General features: G+C 35.6%; 1 protein-coding gene across 1 annotated transcript in view; it reads left to right on the top strand.

Moving 5' to 3' along the window:
* Positions 1-2,102: 2,102 nt before the first annotated feature.
* Positions 2,103-18,897, top strand: part of cfap92 (cilia and flagella associated protein 92 (putative)) — an 18,145-nt gene continuing 1,350 nt past the window's right edge. Inside the window, exons 1-17 of the mRNA XM_041225493.1 lie at positions 2,103-2,189; positions 2,406-2,801; positions 3,039-3,244; positions 4,812-5,031; positions 5,856-5,987; positions 6,631-6,715; positions 8,452-8,612; positions 9,730-9,895; positions 10,269-10,330; positions 10,742-10,926; positions 11,838-12,742; positions 13,278-13,472; positions 13,967-14,267; positions 14,915-15,079; positions 15,746-15,958; positions 16,743-16,896; positions 17,194-17,405. Of these exons, the coding sequence (XP_041081427.1) occupies positions 2,489-2,801; positions 3,039-3,244; positions 4,812-5,031; positions 5,856-5,987; positions 6,631-6,715; positions 8,452-8,612; positions 9,730-9,895; positions 10,269-10,330; positions 10,742-10,926; positions 11,838-12,742; positions 13,278-13,472; positions 13,967-14,267; positions 14,915-15,079; positions 15,746-15,958; positions 16,743-16,896; positions 17,194-17,405 (3,675 nt within the window). The 5' untranslated portion in view covers positions 2,103-2,189; positions 2,406-2,488. The remainder of the gene's footprint in view (positions 2,190-2,405; positions 2,802-3,038; positions 3,245-4,811; positions 5,032-5,855; positions 5,988-6,630; positions 6,716-8,451; positions 8,613-9,729; positions 9,896-10,268; positions 10,331-10,741; positions 10,927-11,837; positions 12,743-13,277; positions 13,473-13,966; positions 14,268-14,914; positions 15,080-15,745; positions 15,959-16,742; positions 16,897-17,193; positions 17,406-18,897) is intronic.

The following is an 18,897-nucleotide window of genomic DNA, read 5'->3' as shown; positions in this document are numbered from 1 at the left end:
GGTTAGATTAATCAAGTTTGCAACAATGGAATGCGTGCGTTTTTTTTTTTTTTGCTGTGGATATTTAGTAAAAGAGAGGGGAGATTTTTATCTTTTGTTTCCGCATGTGATCAAAATAAATATGTATTTTAAGAAATGGAAGGTTGCACGAGATTGTATAACCGCCAAACTACTCTGACCGAACAATTTGAATCGCTGTCATTTAATAAGTGGCGAGAACACGCCTGAAGAAAGAACACGTCTGTACAAGCCTGCATTATGAAAAGTGCAATTCGGATGATGATAAACCCGTAACGGTGTGTAGACTGCGCGGTATGACTAAGGCGGCAGTAATATTACCATATCTACTACATGCTGTACTCACTACTGACAAGGGTTGAAAAGGGGGTTTGACCAAAAACATTGAGCAATGTATTCGAGCAGCTTGGCTCTCTTATTTTACATTATAAAAATGTCCCCAAAGTGCAAATAATTGATATAAAGACTGACATAATTTGTCATAGCCTGTTGTACATATGCCCACATAAATGTCCTTAGGACTCCTGCGCTTCTATTTACGCGAGTTGCTGTTATTGATTTTTTTTTCTCTCTCTCGTTCAATTAGGGAAAGAAAAGCACTAATGGACGTTTAGTTCTCTGTTGGACCCACTCACAATCCATCTGCTATTTTCAGGGGGGAGAAAAAAGAGCTCAAAGTAAACACATCAATCTGAGGGTTGTAAGCAGAGTTCAATGTGAAGAGAGTTTGGCTACAGTGTCTTTGCCAAGAACTTTTTTTTAATTTTATTTATGTATTGGTAACGACAGAACATTTGCGCTATTTGGAAATATAAGAACAGCATTTATTTGATGAAATGTAAAATATATTTTTGGCTTTGTAAGTCGTTTAGCTGCTGCTAATGTAATCAGTATGATAAACGTGTTTTTATATTACAATATGTATATTATTCGGCTATATTTTAAGCAGACATAGCCAGTTGTTCATTTATTGTACACTGATACTCCACTAAAGACAGATGGGTCTATTGCGTTTAGAGACGCAGTGCATATGGACCTTTAAAAGAGTTATTTATGATCATGTCAGTCTTTCAAAAATGTTTCTCATCACTACCCATTAATTCAGTTTGACCTTTTAAGTATAAAACTTATCAACAATGCAAACCACATGTTTATTTTATATTTTAACAATTAGTTCATGAAATCACACACCTTGAACATAAAGTACATTGGAGAGTGACGTAAATGCACATTTGTAACAGCCTCCGCCTAATTAGCTAATTCAGTAAATAACTAATACAACAAATACCATGTCATAATGTCAAACACAATGTTTTAATAGAGGCTGCAATGCCGTGAAGTATAGAAGTCCTTGTCAGAAATTATTTCATACTGATTTTAGAACTATTCCATACATTTATATTAGTCCTGAATCAACCGACTGCAAAATGAACAGATTTTAACTTATTAGAGTAGCTTTGCCATAATATGTTAAGTTAAATATAATGGAAACGTTTTATTAAAATCAAGGTAACCACTTTATCAAGTTTTAAAACAGGAACCGTAGGCAATGCACGTACAGACGGGGAATACGTCCATTGAAAAACAAAACAAAACAAAACAAAAAAAACACTGCCATATATTAAATTAAGATAATTAATGTCTCGGGTTTAATAATTGCAAAAAAAAAAAAAAAAAAAAAAAAAAAGACACGTTGCAAAGGTGTTTAATCAGTCAGCTTTCATGAAATCCTATTGTCACCTATGTTGCCTTAGCAACGTTTATAGCAACAGCTAGACGATTTACACGAATTATTCCGCTAGACAGGAAGTAAATACTTTTTATTGTAAAACAAATCCAAGCATAGTATAAAATGTATAATAATGAAAATCCTAATCTGTGTTTAAACCTACATAAGCAAAACGTTTCCAGAAAAACTCTGAAGGCGCAAATGGTTTGTTTGGTGGAACTAGTTGGTGCTGCTGAAATTGATTGAGCTTTTCTCGGCGTTGTTTGAGAAGTTATGCGGCTAGTTGCTATCGGAAAGTTTGCTTCGTGGTAAAAAGTTTTGGAACAATTAATCTCACCTGTTTGAATAGGGAAAGGTAGGCACTGCACGCAGCCTTGAGTGGACGAATTCATAACAAACAACATTCAATCTTAGTCAATAAAGAAAATATAATAAACAGAAGGTAAAAACGTTTATAAATTCGCATTTTATGTTGACTATAATAGTACAGTAGGTTTTAAGTTGTTGTTTGTTTATTTGTGTTCAATTCCTGTCAAAAAATATGGTTTGTACTGAATTATTTTTACAATTAAAGATACTTGGAGTGACAGTTGTACAGACGTAGTTTTAAATAAATGCTTTAAACATTTAATATGTAAATCTGTGTTTTATGTTCCAGATTATCCCGGGCTTCTTTCCATCTGTCCTTCTGTCTTTTACACCAGGAGCTACAGGTGCTGTCCAAGGAACCCTGTATTGTAAATGGAGTCCAGCGATGCAGAAAACCCGCTGCTGTCTGAAAGCTTTAACACCGGAGCTTCTCCGGAATTCCACTCTCCCATAGAGTATGACAGTGGGGTAGCTACAGATGATGGAGGGCGAGAGACTGAGAGGGAGGTTTCATTTTCTGGCAGCGAAAGGGGAGCTGGTGGAAGTCCAGCACCTCCACAGTCGGAATCCAGGTCACAAATCCAAACACACGTGACAGAGAGTTCCATACAAACAATGCATGAACCATCCGGCCCATGTCATATTGTTACTTGTACAGTGTCTTTTGCAATAGCAATTCCTAAAGGTATGAGGCACTATAATATTACATATACAGATATTTTTAATAGTTTTTTTTTTTTTTTTTTAATTGATTGTTAATCATTATAATGTGTGGTTTTAAAAAAAAAAAAAAAACAAAAAAAAAAAAAGTATGAATTTGGTGGTTTCCTGTTTTCTGGTGTTTCGACCTGCTAGATATCTCTCCTACTATTTAATGACTGAAGCCACATATGAAAATAACATAAATGTCATGTCTCCTCAGAGCAAGAAGAGCAGAGCAGTGAAAACAATGCAGTAAAACAAGGGAAAATAAAGGAAAATAAATCCAGTAACACAGCTGAAGCTCCCAAAGCTCAGAGTTACTACCACATGGAATACTTACTTCTCCCAGATGACCCCGAGCCAATGAAAGTGGACATAGTGATGTATGGCATGGCTGCAAAGATTTTCACAGAGAATGAAACTAAGGTAAAAATAAATGAAATAAAATACAAATCTGCAAGGTTTTTAGTTTCTTGGATGAAAACAAAAAACACAGAAAAGTTTGAACAAAATAACACCTAAACAATTGTCATTGTGGAAATCTTTTGTGCAATAAAACTTGCAGTGTTTGGATTAATGTTTTTTATGCCAGTTTTGTTGTAACATTTGCTTTGTTTTTTTGCACCTTGGATTGTTTTAAAGTGTTTAAAGATTAAGACCTTGTTTTTGGACGGAGAGCAGACCCAGGATGGCACAGGGATTTAACCTACAAAAAAGGACTTTATAAATCCTTTAATGTCCATTCATATGCAGTATCTTATGTGTTGCCAGACAGTGGGGAACAAATGTTTTATATGAGAAACACAGCTACATTTATTTTGCACTTTTATATTCCCATTGCAAGTGACAAGAATAACTTGGTATAATAAATGCAGGTGTTGCCATAAGGAGATTATTATCTGTGATTGCTCCAATATCCAGGTTGTTTGGAAAGCCTTTAGTTATAAGAGAAAAGGCACAGATCAAACAGATGTTTAACCTCTTGGTTGTCAACTGTACATTGGTGCATGTCTTTAAATAATTACTTGAGTTTACTGAAGCAAAAGTTTTGTTTTGAAGTTTCTTATGAGCAGGATCAGAGAAACTCCAATCTTAATGTTTACAGTGGATTAACACCCTTCCTACAGCTGTGTGTTATTATGAAGATTTCTGTTTACATTTGTTGTTGACTTAAACCTTTTCTCTTAATGTTCCTCAGTTCCAAAGTCTGAATAGTATTTACAGTGCATTTCTATTATACCCTTTATACAGCATTTCTATAAAAATAATATAGAATGTATGCTAATAAAATTATCCCGTTTTTATCAGCCATAGGCCAAGTCCTTTATTTTTATGTCAGGTCAGTGTTTTAAGACAACTTAGCTACCATATTATTTTAGGAAGTATTTGTTTTGTATATGGTTTAAAATGGACTACTTGAAATTAATTGGGGAAACACAATGTAAATTCAAATCTGCATCAGTATCAATTGATAGCGCAATTGAAATACAAATACTTAATGAACTGCAGTGAACCTTAGTGGCACTTAATTAGCAGTGTGATGAGACATGTGCATTGTAGGATATTGTTATATCTTCTCCCCCTTTCACTGTTGACAACAACACGCAACTGGAAAGTTATGCTAGCTCTTTATAGTTCTTTATCTCTATATAAATGTTTTAAAACATTGAAAAAAGGGACTGTTTTGAGATACTGCCTTGGAGGATCGTATTTTAACCAATTCAGAGTTCCTTCTGAAATTAAGCTGTTTGCAGATTTGTTCATTAAATGGTCATTTTGGTGTTCTAGAAAAAACAAAATGCTTGTAGCCACGGCATACAAATTGCGCACATTTGTATATGTAAACATTACACTTTTTTTTAAACCTCATCCCCCAATAGCTGTCAATACAAAAGTATAGCTATCATTGGCATGAAAACACAAATTCACTGTAGGGCAGTATTTGCAGTATTTTATATGTACCTTGCTTTCGTTTGCTGCATTTTCTTTTCAGGTTGTAAAGCCATGGCATGAAGGAAACCAGACATGGCTTTCCTGGAGCCAGTCAATGGAGATTAAAGTCAATAAAGAATTACTGATCAAACTTACCTCTCACAAAATAGACTTCAAGATATGGGACACTAAAGACAGATTGTCTGCAAAGGCCAGGTGTGACAAACCCAAAGCCTTCAGACTACCACAGGGAACAAATGGAGAGGACCCTGAGAACGTGGGTGAGTATGTTCTGAAACATAGATATTGGAAATGCGTTCTTCTAGTCCAAGTGTGGCTCAAAGGTGTACTGGTTTGGCCAAGGAAGGCCTTACTGGATCAGTGAACTGAAATGAATGATTTGTTACTCTTCAGACATATCTCACTTGCATTCTTAATTATATTTTTATAATCTATATAAATGTCAGTTGTGGTTTAGTTTTACAGGGATATATTGCTGATGTTGGCCTCCGTGCTCTTGCTCGGCAGTTGCCCTGATATAGTGTCCAAGTGCCATTGACCATTGTACAGTTAGCTTTGGAAACTTAAATATCTATTTTCTCTGAGAGTGTGTGATTTCTGAAAGCCAAGTACTGCAGGTACTAGGCTACATCACAATCTAATCAATCAATCAATCTTTATTTTATATGGCGCTTTTCATAGTGGACCACCATCACAAAGTGCTTTACAAGAAAATCCATAATACTTTAATTACAGAGAAATGCATAATACATGATAAAAAAACAAAACAAAACACAATGCATAATATATTAATCTGTATTACACTAATCTGTTAATCATTCTCAGGATCTGATAGTCGTACTCAGCTGGGGGCTTGCGATTCAAAACTGTATTAGATTGTCATATTGTGCACATTATATGATTGGTAAGCTTTTAAACTATGCACATTTAAATGTAATAAAAAATAAATTATCACTACAGCAGTTTTGTACTGTGTTGTTTAACTTTTTCAAGTCACATTATTATTCTATGCTTATTGTATAAGGTATTTTATTATTTTAATTATAGTTGTTAATAGCAGTGTATTTTGTCCTTTTGGTTTTAGGTGGTGTAAAACAAATGATAATGAAACACAGAAAACTATTTCGTAAGAGTCAGCCAAAGCCAAGCTTCACTGGCAAAAAAGATAACAGCTTTACAGAGGATAGGAAAGAGTCAGAGTTCAGGTTTGAGACAGGTAAGAATGTGTTCGGGATATTGTGCGTATTATTTGACACCTTTTCAGTTGTCATCATTGTCTACAGCCAGTCTTTCCTCTTTCGGCCATCAGTTGGTTTCGGCCCTGCACTGAATGATCAATAGTCGTATGGGACTTTTATGGGGAAAACCCCCTAATGTCAGTCCCTGATCTGAGGTTCTGGACATAGCAAGGAAGCTGTTCACTGGAAGTTGTTTTAAAAACAAAATTGTCTCACTTAGATGTACTTGATAATGACCAGACCAAACAGCCATGCTATTAGGGTACATTACAATGGGTCTTGAGTTTCAGTTACTGGAGAATATTTCTGTTACATTACAAGTGCTGTGTTTCACTCCTTAACCTTCCGGAGAAGGATGAAGTAAATTCCTTTCAAAATGTACCAGGTATGTGCTTTTGAGCTTCATAGAGACCAGCTTTTTTTTTTTTCTTTCCAATTTGAACTACTTACCTATTGATCTTCACTAACTTTTGCCCTGATGTGAGTCTTATTCGCCAGCATCTCTGTTATGTTATCAGTAATACTGGCTGTTATTCCCAACCAATGTAAGTCCTGCTTTGTTAGGTTTACGGCATAAACAGTGTAGCTGCCAGTTCTCTTTTCTGTACATTTTTTTTACAGGAGAAATTGGCATTGCCTCTTCCCTTACTGGTATGCAGACTGCTTTATCTGTCGCTTCAGATGCAGACGACAATTCACCACAGAGGTCAGGAATTTTCACCGTTTACAACCAGAGAAATCACTGCTACACTTGAACTAGGCTCAATTCACTGGTCATAATTACAGCCATCTGTTTGTACTGAATTTGACATGTTTACACTCACATTGCAGGGCAATTCAACTTTGACCTCTAACTTAATAACTCTACCAGATGTTTAGGTTCTCAGTATGCAGTTTGCATCCCATGTCATGGACTGTGTTTTTTTTTTTTTAGCTTTAAGATTCTTCAAGATATTGAGTTCAAATTGAATGCACAGTTATCAGTGTTTCTTGTGTGTGAAATAGTAAATTACCTGTATCTGTTTAAATACTGTAAGAAGTAACTAAGGCTTCTAACACTTGAACTGGTTTAAGAAAGTGTTAATTGTGATCATTCCCTCTATACTTTGAGTTAGATTAAAATGTACTGTTGTACTGTTTGTATTTTTCTTTATTTAATTGAGATCACACATTGCTGGCTGAGAGCAAGATCACTGTAACGAAAAATGAGTTTTGTAATGACAGGAAATACATCTATGCTGTGCACTGAGAGGGATAAGGAATGTTTAAGAACTCTAAGAGGCTGCAGGGATGTTTTTAAGCAACTGATGCTAACATAAAATAATATAAATAAAAAAATAATTATTAATAACAAGACAAATAATTGGTTCATCCAGTTAAGTTTCTCCAAACTGAATTTTTGTTTAACTCCCAATATATGTATTCATTTAATCAGATGATTAAAGATTTATATCTGTATAAAGCAAAAACAGATTTTTTTCTTCATGCATTTGCAAATATTGTATCATATAGATAAACAAAAACAAAGAACAAGCTTCATTCTTATGTTGATTACCTTGCTGTTATGTGGCAAAGAATGAAATAATTATTGAAAGAAACTAAAGTATTGCATCAATCAATCAACCTTTATTTAATATAACGCCTTTCAGAAAAGCAATGCCTCAAAGCGCTGTACATGGCTAAAACAGAAAATACATGCAGGAAATTCAATAATCACAGTAAATGAAAATACATGAGCAGGCGAGTAAATGCATATATACATAGACAAAACAGAAGGAAATAAAAACAAGATCAATTAAAACAATAAGAATGCAGCCGATAAAACATATAAATAAAAAAGATTGCATGTAAGTAGTGTGCAAAAGACGGGTGGGGTTATAGTGTCTCTGAGTGAAACAACAAACAGCTCTGATGAAACTCTTGTTTTCCACACATAATTTCAAACAGCTGATGTTGACTCCTACAACCTAAGGGGAAATTATTTTACATCCTGTCAACACTGAGTTTGGATTTTTAAATCACATTGACTTGCACATGGTTTAATTTTGTAATGCTTGTTTGCATGACATCGGTGATACTAGCTAGAGTATAGCTAGTAGAAATGTAATGTAGCTCCTGCACTTTATATGGTGGTACAGTTGTTATTCATACTGTTTTTTTTATCATTGCAAATACATAATTAAAATAAAAAGTTCTTTAAGGAATTGCATACCAGAGCATTATTTTCTGCTGTCTGTGTTAAATCTGTACATGGCTGCTGCTAGTGCTGATATTTGTGTTCCTGGCCATGTTCAAAAGTAGAATTTTGCAGCACTTTTGTGATGTGAACATTTGGCTGTCCTCTGTGGTCCTTATGTGAGACTACCAATTTTACGATGATGAAAGATGATAAAATATTTTTTTTTTTTTTTTTTTTCCTCCTCCTCCATTTTCATCATACAGTTTTTTGTGTGAGCAAGAAGCAGCTGTGCTTGATACCAGGACTGCTAAACTCAAAGCAAGCCCAAAACGGACTGTATCTACTACAAGGACTGCAGCACAGAAAAAGGCCCTTATCGATCTATCGCCTAACTCAATAAAGAAAAACAGCAAGATGGTGCTCAGTAAGTGTTTTTAAAACACAGGGATTTGTGTGCTTACAGCTGGTACATGTTATGTTGTATAATAAGTGGCTTAAATGTTAGGCATAGAATATACTGTATTGTTTTATGGGTAAGAGAGCTATTTCCTCCTGTGATTGTCACATTTGTGTCCTTTGTGGGTGGTGAAAAAATGATATCCACCCCCTAACCTTGAGAGAGTCTCATGAGAATAAATTAATTCCAGAACCTTAAAAGAGATTTAGTATTCAACAGTCTTTTCTGTCATGAGTGAGGTACGTGTTTTTTTTTTTGCAGGGTTGGGGATTGGTGATTGCTAGATTAGGCAAGGTTATTAAAGTTGAATTTGGTTCCTGGAGTGAGCCCAATTCCCCTCTGCTGTTTTCTATTACAGAAGAAATATAAATGCCTTTTTAGAGATTTAGTAAACTGGATTACGTGAACCCCTGATGATTTCAATTTGTTAGATGTAGTGGTGGATATACCCTGGCAGGTTCATACATTATAAAGCATTGGTCTTGAAGCCTAAGTTTTGATATACTACCTTTGGAATCGATTAACATAGACACATAATAAGACAGTAGCTGTGGGAAAGCAGCTTTTGATGCAAGCGTCTTATGTTATTTTTCTAATACAATGTGTTTTTGAAATTTTGCACCGTGCTCCACTCATAGCAACATGGAGTTAAAATCATCTTGCGATGTCTAAAATTCTACACTTTACCCCCACCCCTTTTTATTTTACCTTAATTGAATTGCCCTATTCAAATATTGCCTCACTGCTGCGACTCTGCCGAACCTAACTAGCGGATTTCCCTCCTTAACTCCTTGGGACCTCAAAGGCCAGTGCAGAGCTCTCTGTGGTTCTGTACCCAATATCAGCAGCTTGGTGGGAATGAGAGTCGAACCACTCTCTAATGGCTCACTCTACTGTCCAAGTGGCAGCGGTTTTACTGGCAAGCTTAGTAAGTCTGAGACCACCTTAAAAATCCTAAAACGAGCAACGTTTTTCAAATAAATAATTCTTGAGGTTGTTCATGGTCAGAAATGTGGTTAGGCAAGGTTTCAAAAAACAAACCAACAAAACAGGATAGTTGTGGATTTCTTGTGTTGTTTAACAGTTTCAGGTACTTCAGGTACAGTTCCAGTTAAAGAAAAGGTACCAGTTTCAGGCAGAAACAAGTATTTGCGCAGAGGAGCACAAGCAGCATTGTCAATGACAGGACTGATGAAGAAGAATGGCAGTGCATCAGTGCAGCTGGACCCAGTTCATCTGCTGGCACCCCAGTTCCATCTGCTGGCAGTCAATGCCTAACAGGATTCTGTAATATGACCACAACTTCGATTTAAAACCCCTAGCCCCCCCCCCCCCCCCCCCGTCCCCAGGGCAGGTCAACTAGTTGTTTGACCTTTTGGAAAAACCATTTAATTGTTTATTTTAAAAACTTGGGGTACTCTATCCAGAGTCCAGAGTTACTTTTTCAAAATCTGTATTTTTTAAATTGTATTTATTATTTTTAGACATTATAGCAAGAAGTAGTGGTCTGGTTTGAAACTCTTGATTTCTACTCGTAACAAATGCCTTGGCAGAACATCACATCCTGCAACAAATTAACAACATATGTTCCACTTCCTAAATCATCCTGCCTTTTTTAAGAAGGTTTAATGATGCTCATGTAGAGGCTGGTCCTGGCTGCAAGACTTTTATGTTTGCTTTGGGGGGTAGTGCTGGAAAGTGTTCTGATTGTCTACAGACTGGCACCAGATTTAGCCAGTCTGCTTCACTGCCTTCTTTTGATGTATTTTCACTGCCACAGTGGGTGACCTTGTGAAAAGCAGCCCAAACTCATAAATCTGAGCCAGACCAATCAAAATATGGTATGACAAATACAGACGTTAATCAGGGAACAAAATACTTACATTGTTCAGCACTATCCTTTTATGTCATACAAACATAAACATTAAATCATTCAGTGGAGTTTTATTTAACAGCTTCCATATATATATATATATATATATATATATATATATATATATATATATATATCTATAATATATATATATATATATATATATATATATATATATCATTAACAATTAAATTTAATAATGAACCTTTTTTTTTTTTTTCAGGAAATAAATCAGTGACAGATTGCCTGTATAGTTTATCTCCTGCAATCGTGGGTGGCTTTTGTACTGTTTCTATTGAACAGCCTCTCATTTCGGAGGAACTGAAACAAGAATTGAACCCTCTTGTTATCAAGATAGAGTCTTGCACATGTTTGCCAACACGCCCTGTTCCTATTCAGGAACTAAAGGTACTTTTTCTAGAAAAGCATTTCAAGGCTAAAAGTTAAAATAGTTGAGTTCTAAAAAATAAATAAGACAGATAGATAACTTTTATATTATTTTTTAATATTCGATCCATATTAAATGTGTATTTTTTTAAATGTATTTATTTTTTTCTTACTAAACTTTTGTAATACTAAATAATACTTTATAACATGACATCAGCGTTTGTATCTTCTGCTATTGTATTTTATTAATCTTATTCTACCATGTGGTTTGAAAACAAGCCTGGCTGTAAGCCCCTCCCTCAATTCTATTTGATGCAATAGAATGTGACCATCTTTATGAATCACTTGTATCACAGAGTAGAGATTGGTTGACTTCAGACAGTCCATGTAAATTAATATCAGCATGGCGGATTTCTTTGAAATTATAACTTCCCCCCGTTTACCTACAAATCAAAATAATTACTGTCAGATTTATTGTGGTAAATCAATAATGCAATAATTTATTGGGAACATTCCTCAAACTGAAATGGACTAAGCCAGTAAAACATATTTATCCTTAAGCACTTTGGGCTGTTATTTTTGGTACTTCTACTGAACATCTCTAAAAGATTCCATATGACTTTTACTTTGTATTGAAGTTTTCCTATGTATTGAAATATTATACTAAAGAAATTCAAACTATTCAAATGGTACACTTATTGTCTACATGCTCATCTAATTTATTCAAATATGAGATTCATAAATACATGTTGAGAAACATTTATTTGCCTCACTGGGACTGCGTATTGAGGGACCTGCATGTACATCAGTATAGTCAAGCGCTGGTCTTTTAAATACTGTCTATCTAGAGAAAAGCTTTATGTATTGCAAAACTTAGTTTGTATATTTAGCACTTTTTTTTTTCCTGTGTTTTTTTTTTTTTCTACTTCTAGGTGAAATGTGCTCCAGTGTATTGCAGATATCAATTTTATAATCTGACTGACCACCGGACTGCAAGCCGTGAACATGGGACACACGTGTACTTCAAGGATGTCAATGTTATTTTTACAGGCCTGCTGGGAAAGGGAGAATTCCGAGAGTACCTTAGCGGAACTCCCATTGAGATCGAGATTCACGATAGGGACAGGAAGATGGAAAAAACAAGTAAAAAGTCAGCCTTGTTCGGTACTGAGCCCCAAGATGCAAAAATAAGCAACGTGGGCCTTGTGAGTAGCCAGCGCACTACCCACAATCCATTTACAGACAAGGATAAATTGTACAATCCGTACGGCGTTGCAAAGTTAGACCTGTCTGACCTATTACATGGGGAAAAGCGTTTGAAACTGGCACTGCTGATTCACGCTTCACCACTTCCAGATCCTGCAGGCATCCGTGGCATGGGAGGGTCTGGGAGGATTGTGGGGTATCCAGGTTCTGTAGATGGTCCACAGGACTCTTCTTTGCCGGCGGGACACTACTTGGAATCATCATCTCAGCTCAAAGTAACTGTTGAAATAGCTTGCCCACTACCTCAGAAGTCGGAGGTGATTAAAGGTCAGATGTCAGATTGTCCATTTGGCCGTATCATTTGTATCTTTGATAGTCTAAACAGCTTTGCCCTCAAAAGGCTAAATTCAGAGATATGCAGGATCAATGCTGCAGCGCTTCAGCTGGACTCCTATCCTGAGCACTTGCTTGAATCTGCTTTTTATTCCTATAAGCTGAAACCCCAGCAAAGGGAAAGCACTGAACTAGATATCGTCACAGGTTTTCACATTCAGGATGATGAAATTCACCTTTTTGTGCTCGAGGGGCTGAAGGATAAAGCAATTCAAAGCCTGTGGGAGAATATACCAAGGTAGGATTTTTTATTTTTTGCATGCAAGGTAGAGTTGCGCAGTATAATGTATGTTTTTAACACCGGTAATAAATATTGACTAAAAATACAAACCTGGACACATAGATTTTAAGAGAGACCCATCTTACAGTGTGTTGTTTGAATTTAATAAAACACATGCTATTGTATGTTATACAATGATTAATTGGTGCTCTCAAATTCTTTGGGAAATATTCTTCATAGTAGAAAGGCAATGCAAAACAATAGTAATAGTGTAGTGTTTTGCATACCACACAATTTTACCGAGAGTGAAACTTTGTAATCAGGACAAAGACCTTGACGGGAAAGTAAAATCTGATGATCAGATTCCTAAAGGTTCCTAATCAGTTAATCACCACTTTTATTGTTTAACTAGATGATAAGTTAACACACACAGTCATGCATGTTTTGTTGTTTTGTTTTTTTTCAACATGAGATACAGTAGATTCTGAAATGAATGTGTTACAGGTCTCTGGAATGTTTATATTTCTATGCTTGTGTGCTTTCTAAACTACAGGTGTGACAGCACTGGGGAAAGAATGTTGAAAGTTCTTTATAACTCTGATCTGTGCTTCCATCAGCGCCTGTACGCTAGCCTGGATCTCAACCTCTGCCGTGTCCATCTCCACAAACCTCTCTCTGATATAATGAAACAGCCTCTGGTCTATGTCAGGGATATGGTACCACAGGCATGTTTCCAAGCTTTGTCAAAGTACGTACATTTTTCACTGTGATTTTAAAATCACAGGCGTGAAGGTACCACATGTGCCCCTGTGTGTAGTTTGTTTGAAGAAAAGTTGCTTTTTGTAAGTAAATTAAGAAAAAGTAGGTTATCTTTTTAAAGGGGACCTGGTCAAGATTTATACACTTCAATATTTCTAAAATCCACACACTGTGGCCCAAACTCAAAAACAAATTGAATATATTTGCAACCACACCATACACTGTATTCAACAGGGAAACCCAAAACACACTTTTATGAGTTGCTTTTGAACATGTGTCAATGTTGTGTGTCTAACGAAAAATGGAATTATATATATATATATATATATATATATATATATATATATATATATATATATATATATATATATATATATATATATATATATATATATATATATATATATATATAATATATATATATATATATATCTTAGCATTTTTTTGTATTCATGTGAATATTGTATACATTATTTATTTTAGATTGGATTTGATTTGCAAGTTAAAAAAGCTTAAAGATGTGACACATTACAATCTGTTCCCATCATCTGAGATGATTCTGAGCATGAGCCAAGAGTTTGGTATTCCACTAAGAAAAGCAAGTTTGGATATGATGAATGACTTCAAACTAACGTCAAACCAGTCCACTGTAGAATTGTCACCTCCGGACTTCAAGTCAACCACTCAACTCAGCCCATTAGATAATTATAATGAAAAGTATGTGGAATGGAAACAGAATATTAATATAATGCTTGAGGCAGGGCTCGGCAAAGATTTCATTCAGGTAGGCTTTAACAATTAAACTTCTTAAGGAATAGTTAAAGAATTTTTTTTTTTTGCATAATTCATTTTTTAAAGACAATGTAAGTTAAGGCAGACATGAGTTCTGAATATTATGTTTTAATGTCTCAGACTTCATGTCTCATTGCTAGAATGCAAAGGGGTCATATGTCCAGTACTTGCCTGACCTTCAAGCAATAATACTGTGGTTCTTATATTTGTGTATTGATCTGTAATTGTGCATGTCATGCTACAGTCAGAGACCCACATGATATATTGATTCAGTTCTAAAAGACACTGTTCAAACAACTCTGTGCATTCTACTCACCGTGCCAGTGCATAGTCAGGAATCTTAGACTATAAATAATGACAGCATTAGAAAACTATATTAAAGTGTGAACATTTAATGGTTTGTTAAGAGTGGAGAGAGAAGGTTACTGGAGCTGCTGACAATGACATACAGCTGTAGCTACTCCTGTCCTTTTATGTTCATAACATTTTCCTATATGCTGTCTTTAACGTCTTTAAATATCACGTCATCTTTTGCAGTGCGGTATAATCGATTTCATATTTAACATCTTCATAGTGAACCTTCCTCCTGTGTTACAGCTTTCTGTTTTTAATGAAACAAAGCATTGCTTTCTGTTGCAGGATAATATCCATCGTGTGCATCAAGCTAGCAGGAAGTTGCAAAGATCAAAGCCTGATACAATTGTAGCTGTTCCTGCTCCCGACAAGGAGGTCCACAACTACAGCTGCCAGACAATGAACTCCACCGAGCAGGCAAAAGAGCTGCTGCGGAGAGAGATGGCAAAGGCTGGTATCGATGAGGGAAACGGAGTAGAAATACGGCAGTGTTTCTTTTATTTTGTACACTTGTACTGCTGCACATTGGGATAGCAGTTCATTACTAGGCTTAAAGCTCATGCAGTGATTGAGTAAAGCATTCAGTTATATTACACTGTAATAATATTTGATGGGTTCTGCCTAATTTAGTCTGCCATAGTTTAGTCAACATGGTCACATTTACTTTAATACCCGTTTATACTTTAAAAAAAAAAAAAAAAGCTTTAATTATCCCAAATTTTAAACTTTTTTTTTAAATTTTAGAAAACGGGACACTGCAATCATTAAACTGTTAATATCTGTGATTTATAATTAAAAAATAAAAAAAAAATTTATGTCAGCAAATTACAATTGGAGATATGTTGCTCTGTGAAAGAAAATAAAAAGTCATGAAAGTTTGTGTAAATACACTGCATATATGTGTGTGATTACCCTCAATAAGATATAATTTGTATTTGTAAAAAAAAAAAAAAAATATATATATATATATATATATATATAGAGAGAGAGAGAGAGAGAGAGAGAGAGATATATATATATATATATATATATATATATATATATATATATATATATATATATATATATATATATATATATATTTTTTTTTATTTATTTATTTTTTTTCCCAACTAGGAGCCATCAAGGAGGTTCACATACTGCCAGGAGTACCAATCAGCCACAGTGAGTCCCGTAAATTTCGAGCATGAAGTGAAAGAGGCTGCTGCCAAATCAAAGGCTGCCTGGCGTACTTGGAATGGCTTCACATACCCAGGATTCAAGAGCAGCATTGAGTGTAACGAGCATGAGAAACGACCTTCTGAAGCACGTGCAGAGGAGCTGAAAAAGGTACTGTCGGACCGTCCTATACGGTTACCCAGACCGATCTACAGAATATTTGGTTTCACAAAAGTCTTTGCAAAAAAGGAATGTTACTTTATGGGAATTCCTAAGTATTTATACAAAGGGATAGAGTTTTACAACAGTTTTGGTTCCCAGGGTGCAAGCGTATGAAAGGGTTAGCGCACTGGTGGGGATCAAGTAACACATAATGTGACATAACTAATTCAGAATGATTGATAATTCCGAAATGTTATACTGAAGCTATTTAATTGTTTATGTAATCTAGTCATCCTATAATTAAGTGCCCTTTTAAAATCTGTTGAAACAGTTATGTTTATTGCTTGAGGATTGTTGGGTAATATAACCCTAATATTTTTTATAATATGAATTAATTAAAAGCTGGGACTCAAATAAAAAAAAAATTGAAAATTGATTTATGGATGTAAAGCATGTTATCAGAAAAGTTTTAAACTGAAGTAATGAAGAACACATATTGCAAAAGCGCCCAGATGCAGACAGGAGGGAGTGTACACTGTTTTATAAGCAACTTATAAACACTGTTTTATAAAAACAACTGTGGAAAACATCCATGCAGTTTTATTATTTTAGTTTTATTTACATTGTAGTGCATTTCCTTTAACGTTGTGCCACGTGATCTCTGCTCTGCTTAAACCCATGATACTTCACTTATTGTTGTTTCATTGTTACCGGTATAAAGTCTGCTGGATCTATCTGTTTATAAAGTGTGTCATTTTATATTGGTAATGTCTTAAACATGACCTCTTCTCAGCCTTGGGAGGAAAACATCCTGCATGTCAACACTTGTGCACCCACCTTGCTCCGGGACAGATGGGAGTGGAGCAAACGGCATGTTGATGTAGAGCTGTACAAGAAGCCCCCTCTCTTCTTTGGTACCAAACATCCAATCACAATATACTTGGCAGGTAGGGATGCTCAAGAACTCAACATTATCGATAAGGCTTTCTTGTTCGCCACGTATTGTGTTTTAATTACATTCTGTAGAATTATTTCATTTGTATTTTTGCATGGAGGATTATTGCAGCAGTGTCACCAGGTTTAAATGCAAAAGCCTTTTAGTTTTTTTTTTTTTATTGTCCCCTTCCGTTTCATGATTACAATCAGCTTTTAGGGTTTTTTTTTTTAACATTCAGCTGGTGAATCGCATTCCTTGTACATCACATTTATGTATTGTATTTTTTTTTTTTATGCATCACTTTCAGGAGATACTTTGCAGGATGAGCAGCTTGCATATGCCCGGAAACAATACATCAATTGGCTGAACAAAGTCATAACTGATGGTAGTATGAAATTCTACAGGCGTTCTGCAGAGTCTGAGCTACGCACGAATGGAGCAAAACTGGACAGGCTGCAAGGAATGCTGAAGGATATGCCAAAGAAGCACTCCCTCAGGAATCCGGGAATGGTCCTGAAGGTAACCATTTGTGTGCAGCTGTAATAAATAGGTTATGCAAAAAAAAATAAATTCAAGTATTAATAGGTACCATGGCAAGATGTAGTAGATATGATTACAGAATTGTAAACCTGTTGTCTTTCTGAAAGGAGACTCAACCCACCAATCTCATACGTTACCAGTTTGACCAGTTAAATAGGTCTCTCTGCCCACAAACCCCTGTCCTTTCTTCGTTTGGTCCTCCTCCTCCCTGCCTCCACCCTGCAGCGTGCCTTGTCTAGGGGGAACGTGGCACCAAGTGCCACTTGTCTTGCCCGCTGGCCGAGCCATTCTTAATCACTGTATTGCATTCATCTCAGCTCGGCCAGCATAGTGGCGGCTATCGAGCTCCAATGGATAAGGCCATGGGCCAAATTGTAATGTGAATGTATTCTGTATCTGTCGGTTATCACGTTCATGTTGGGCATAACTGTTTGCCAATTGTTCATGTACCATCAGGCATGTCTTTCGCAACCAATACATTGTTATTGTCTTCTTTCTGAAATGTATTGGTTTTATTAAGTACAGTTTACATAGTAATTGAATGGCCTTTTTTCCCTTTAACCATGTTTATTAGTTAAAATTTCAAGATATTTCATCAGTTGTAGCAAAGGAGTTATGGCAAGAAATTCTCAGGTTGGAGTCCTTGGGGAGTTTCTATGACCTTGTGCTTTTGGAAGACATCACAGCAAATTGTAACATCTGTGCTGTGTATTGTAATTCACTTGACTAATCCCAGGCCAGGAGTAATGTCAGTAAACATCCACAGTAAATAAGTAAATCCAAACAGCACTAAAACGTAAAATCCCATAGCATTCAAGGATAAGCATAGAGCTAAAAACATTAGGGTGGTCTGAACTAACTCCGTTTAATCCCCATTGTGCAGATATCCATTGTTAGAGCCCTTTGTGCATTTAAATGACAGGCCTACGGACCCAAACGTTGAACGTCAATCAAACTTGATGTAATATAAAAGAAAATCTGTTTGATTAACATATAAAAGATAACCATGCCTGAGTGCAGAAAGAGCAAAGCAAATATGTGACCAAAACCATGAGAAAGTCCTGTAATTATTCAGGCTGTGTGAGGTGTTTAGAAGAGTCAGCAGAATCTTGTCGTCACGTGAGCAAACCTTAACAATGAGGCCGGTATTTGCGGAGCGGGACTTAGTTTTTTTTTTTTAAGCTCAGTACACATTTTCTCAATTTAAAAAAATAAAATAGCCCTATGCACAGGGATTTTTGCCTGAAGCCAAAACTTCATTGTCACTTCACAAGCCATTCCGTTTGTTTATTATAACACTTGTGCAGATAAATACAGAGCTAAACCAACAGATTACCTTATTGCATCCTACTATCATACTAGTATGTGCAGCCAACATAGTGGTTGGTAATTCCTTGACCATGGGTAAAACTGTTCCTTAATATCATTCTGTTATTAAATTAACAGAATTTGAAGGGCATTAAAGCCAAAT

Source organism: Polyodon spathula, chromosome 23 (assembly GCF_017654505.1).
Source record: "Polyodon spathula isolate WHYD16114869_AA chromosome 23, ASM1765450v1, whole genome shotgun sequence".
NCBI lineage: Eukaryota > Metazoa > Chordata > Actinopteri > Acipenseriformes > Polyodontidae > Polyodon > Polyodon spathula.
This window is presented reverse-complemented; position numbering and strand designations above follow the sequence as displayed.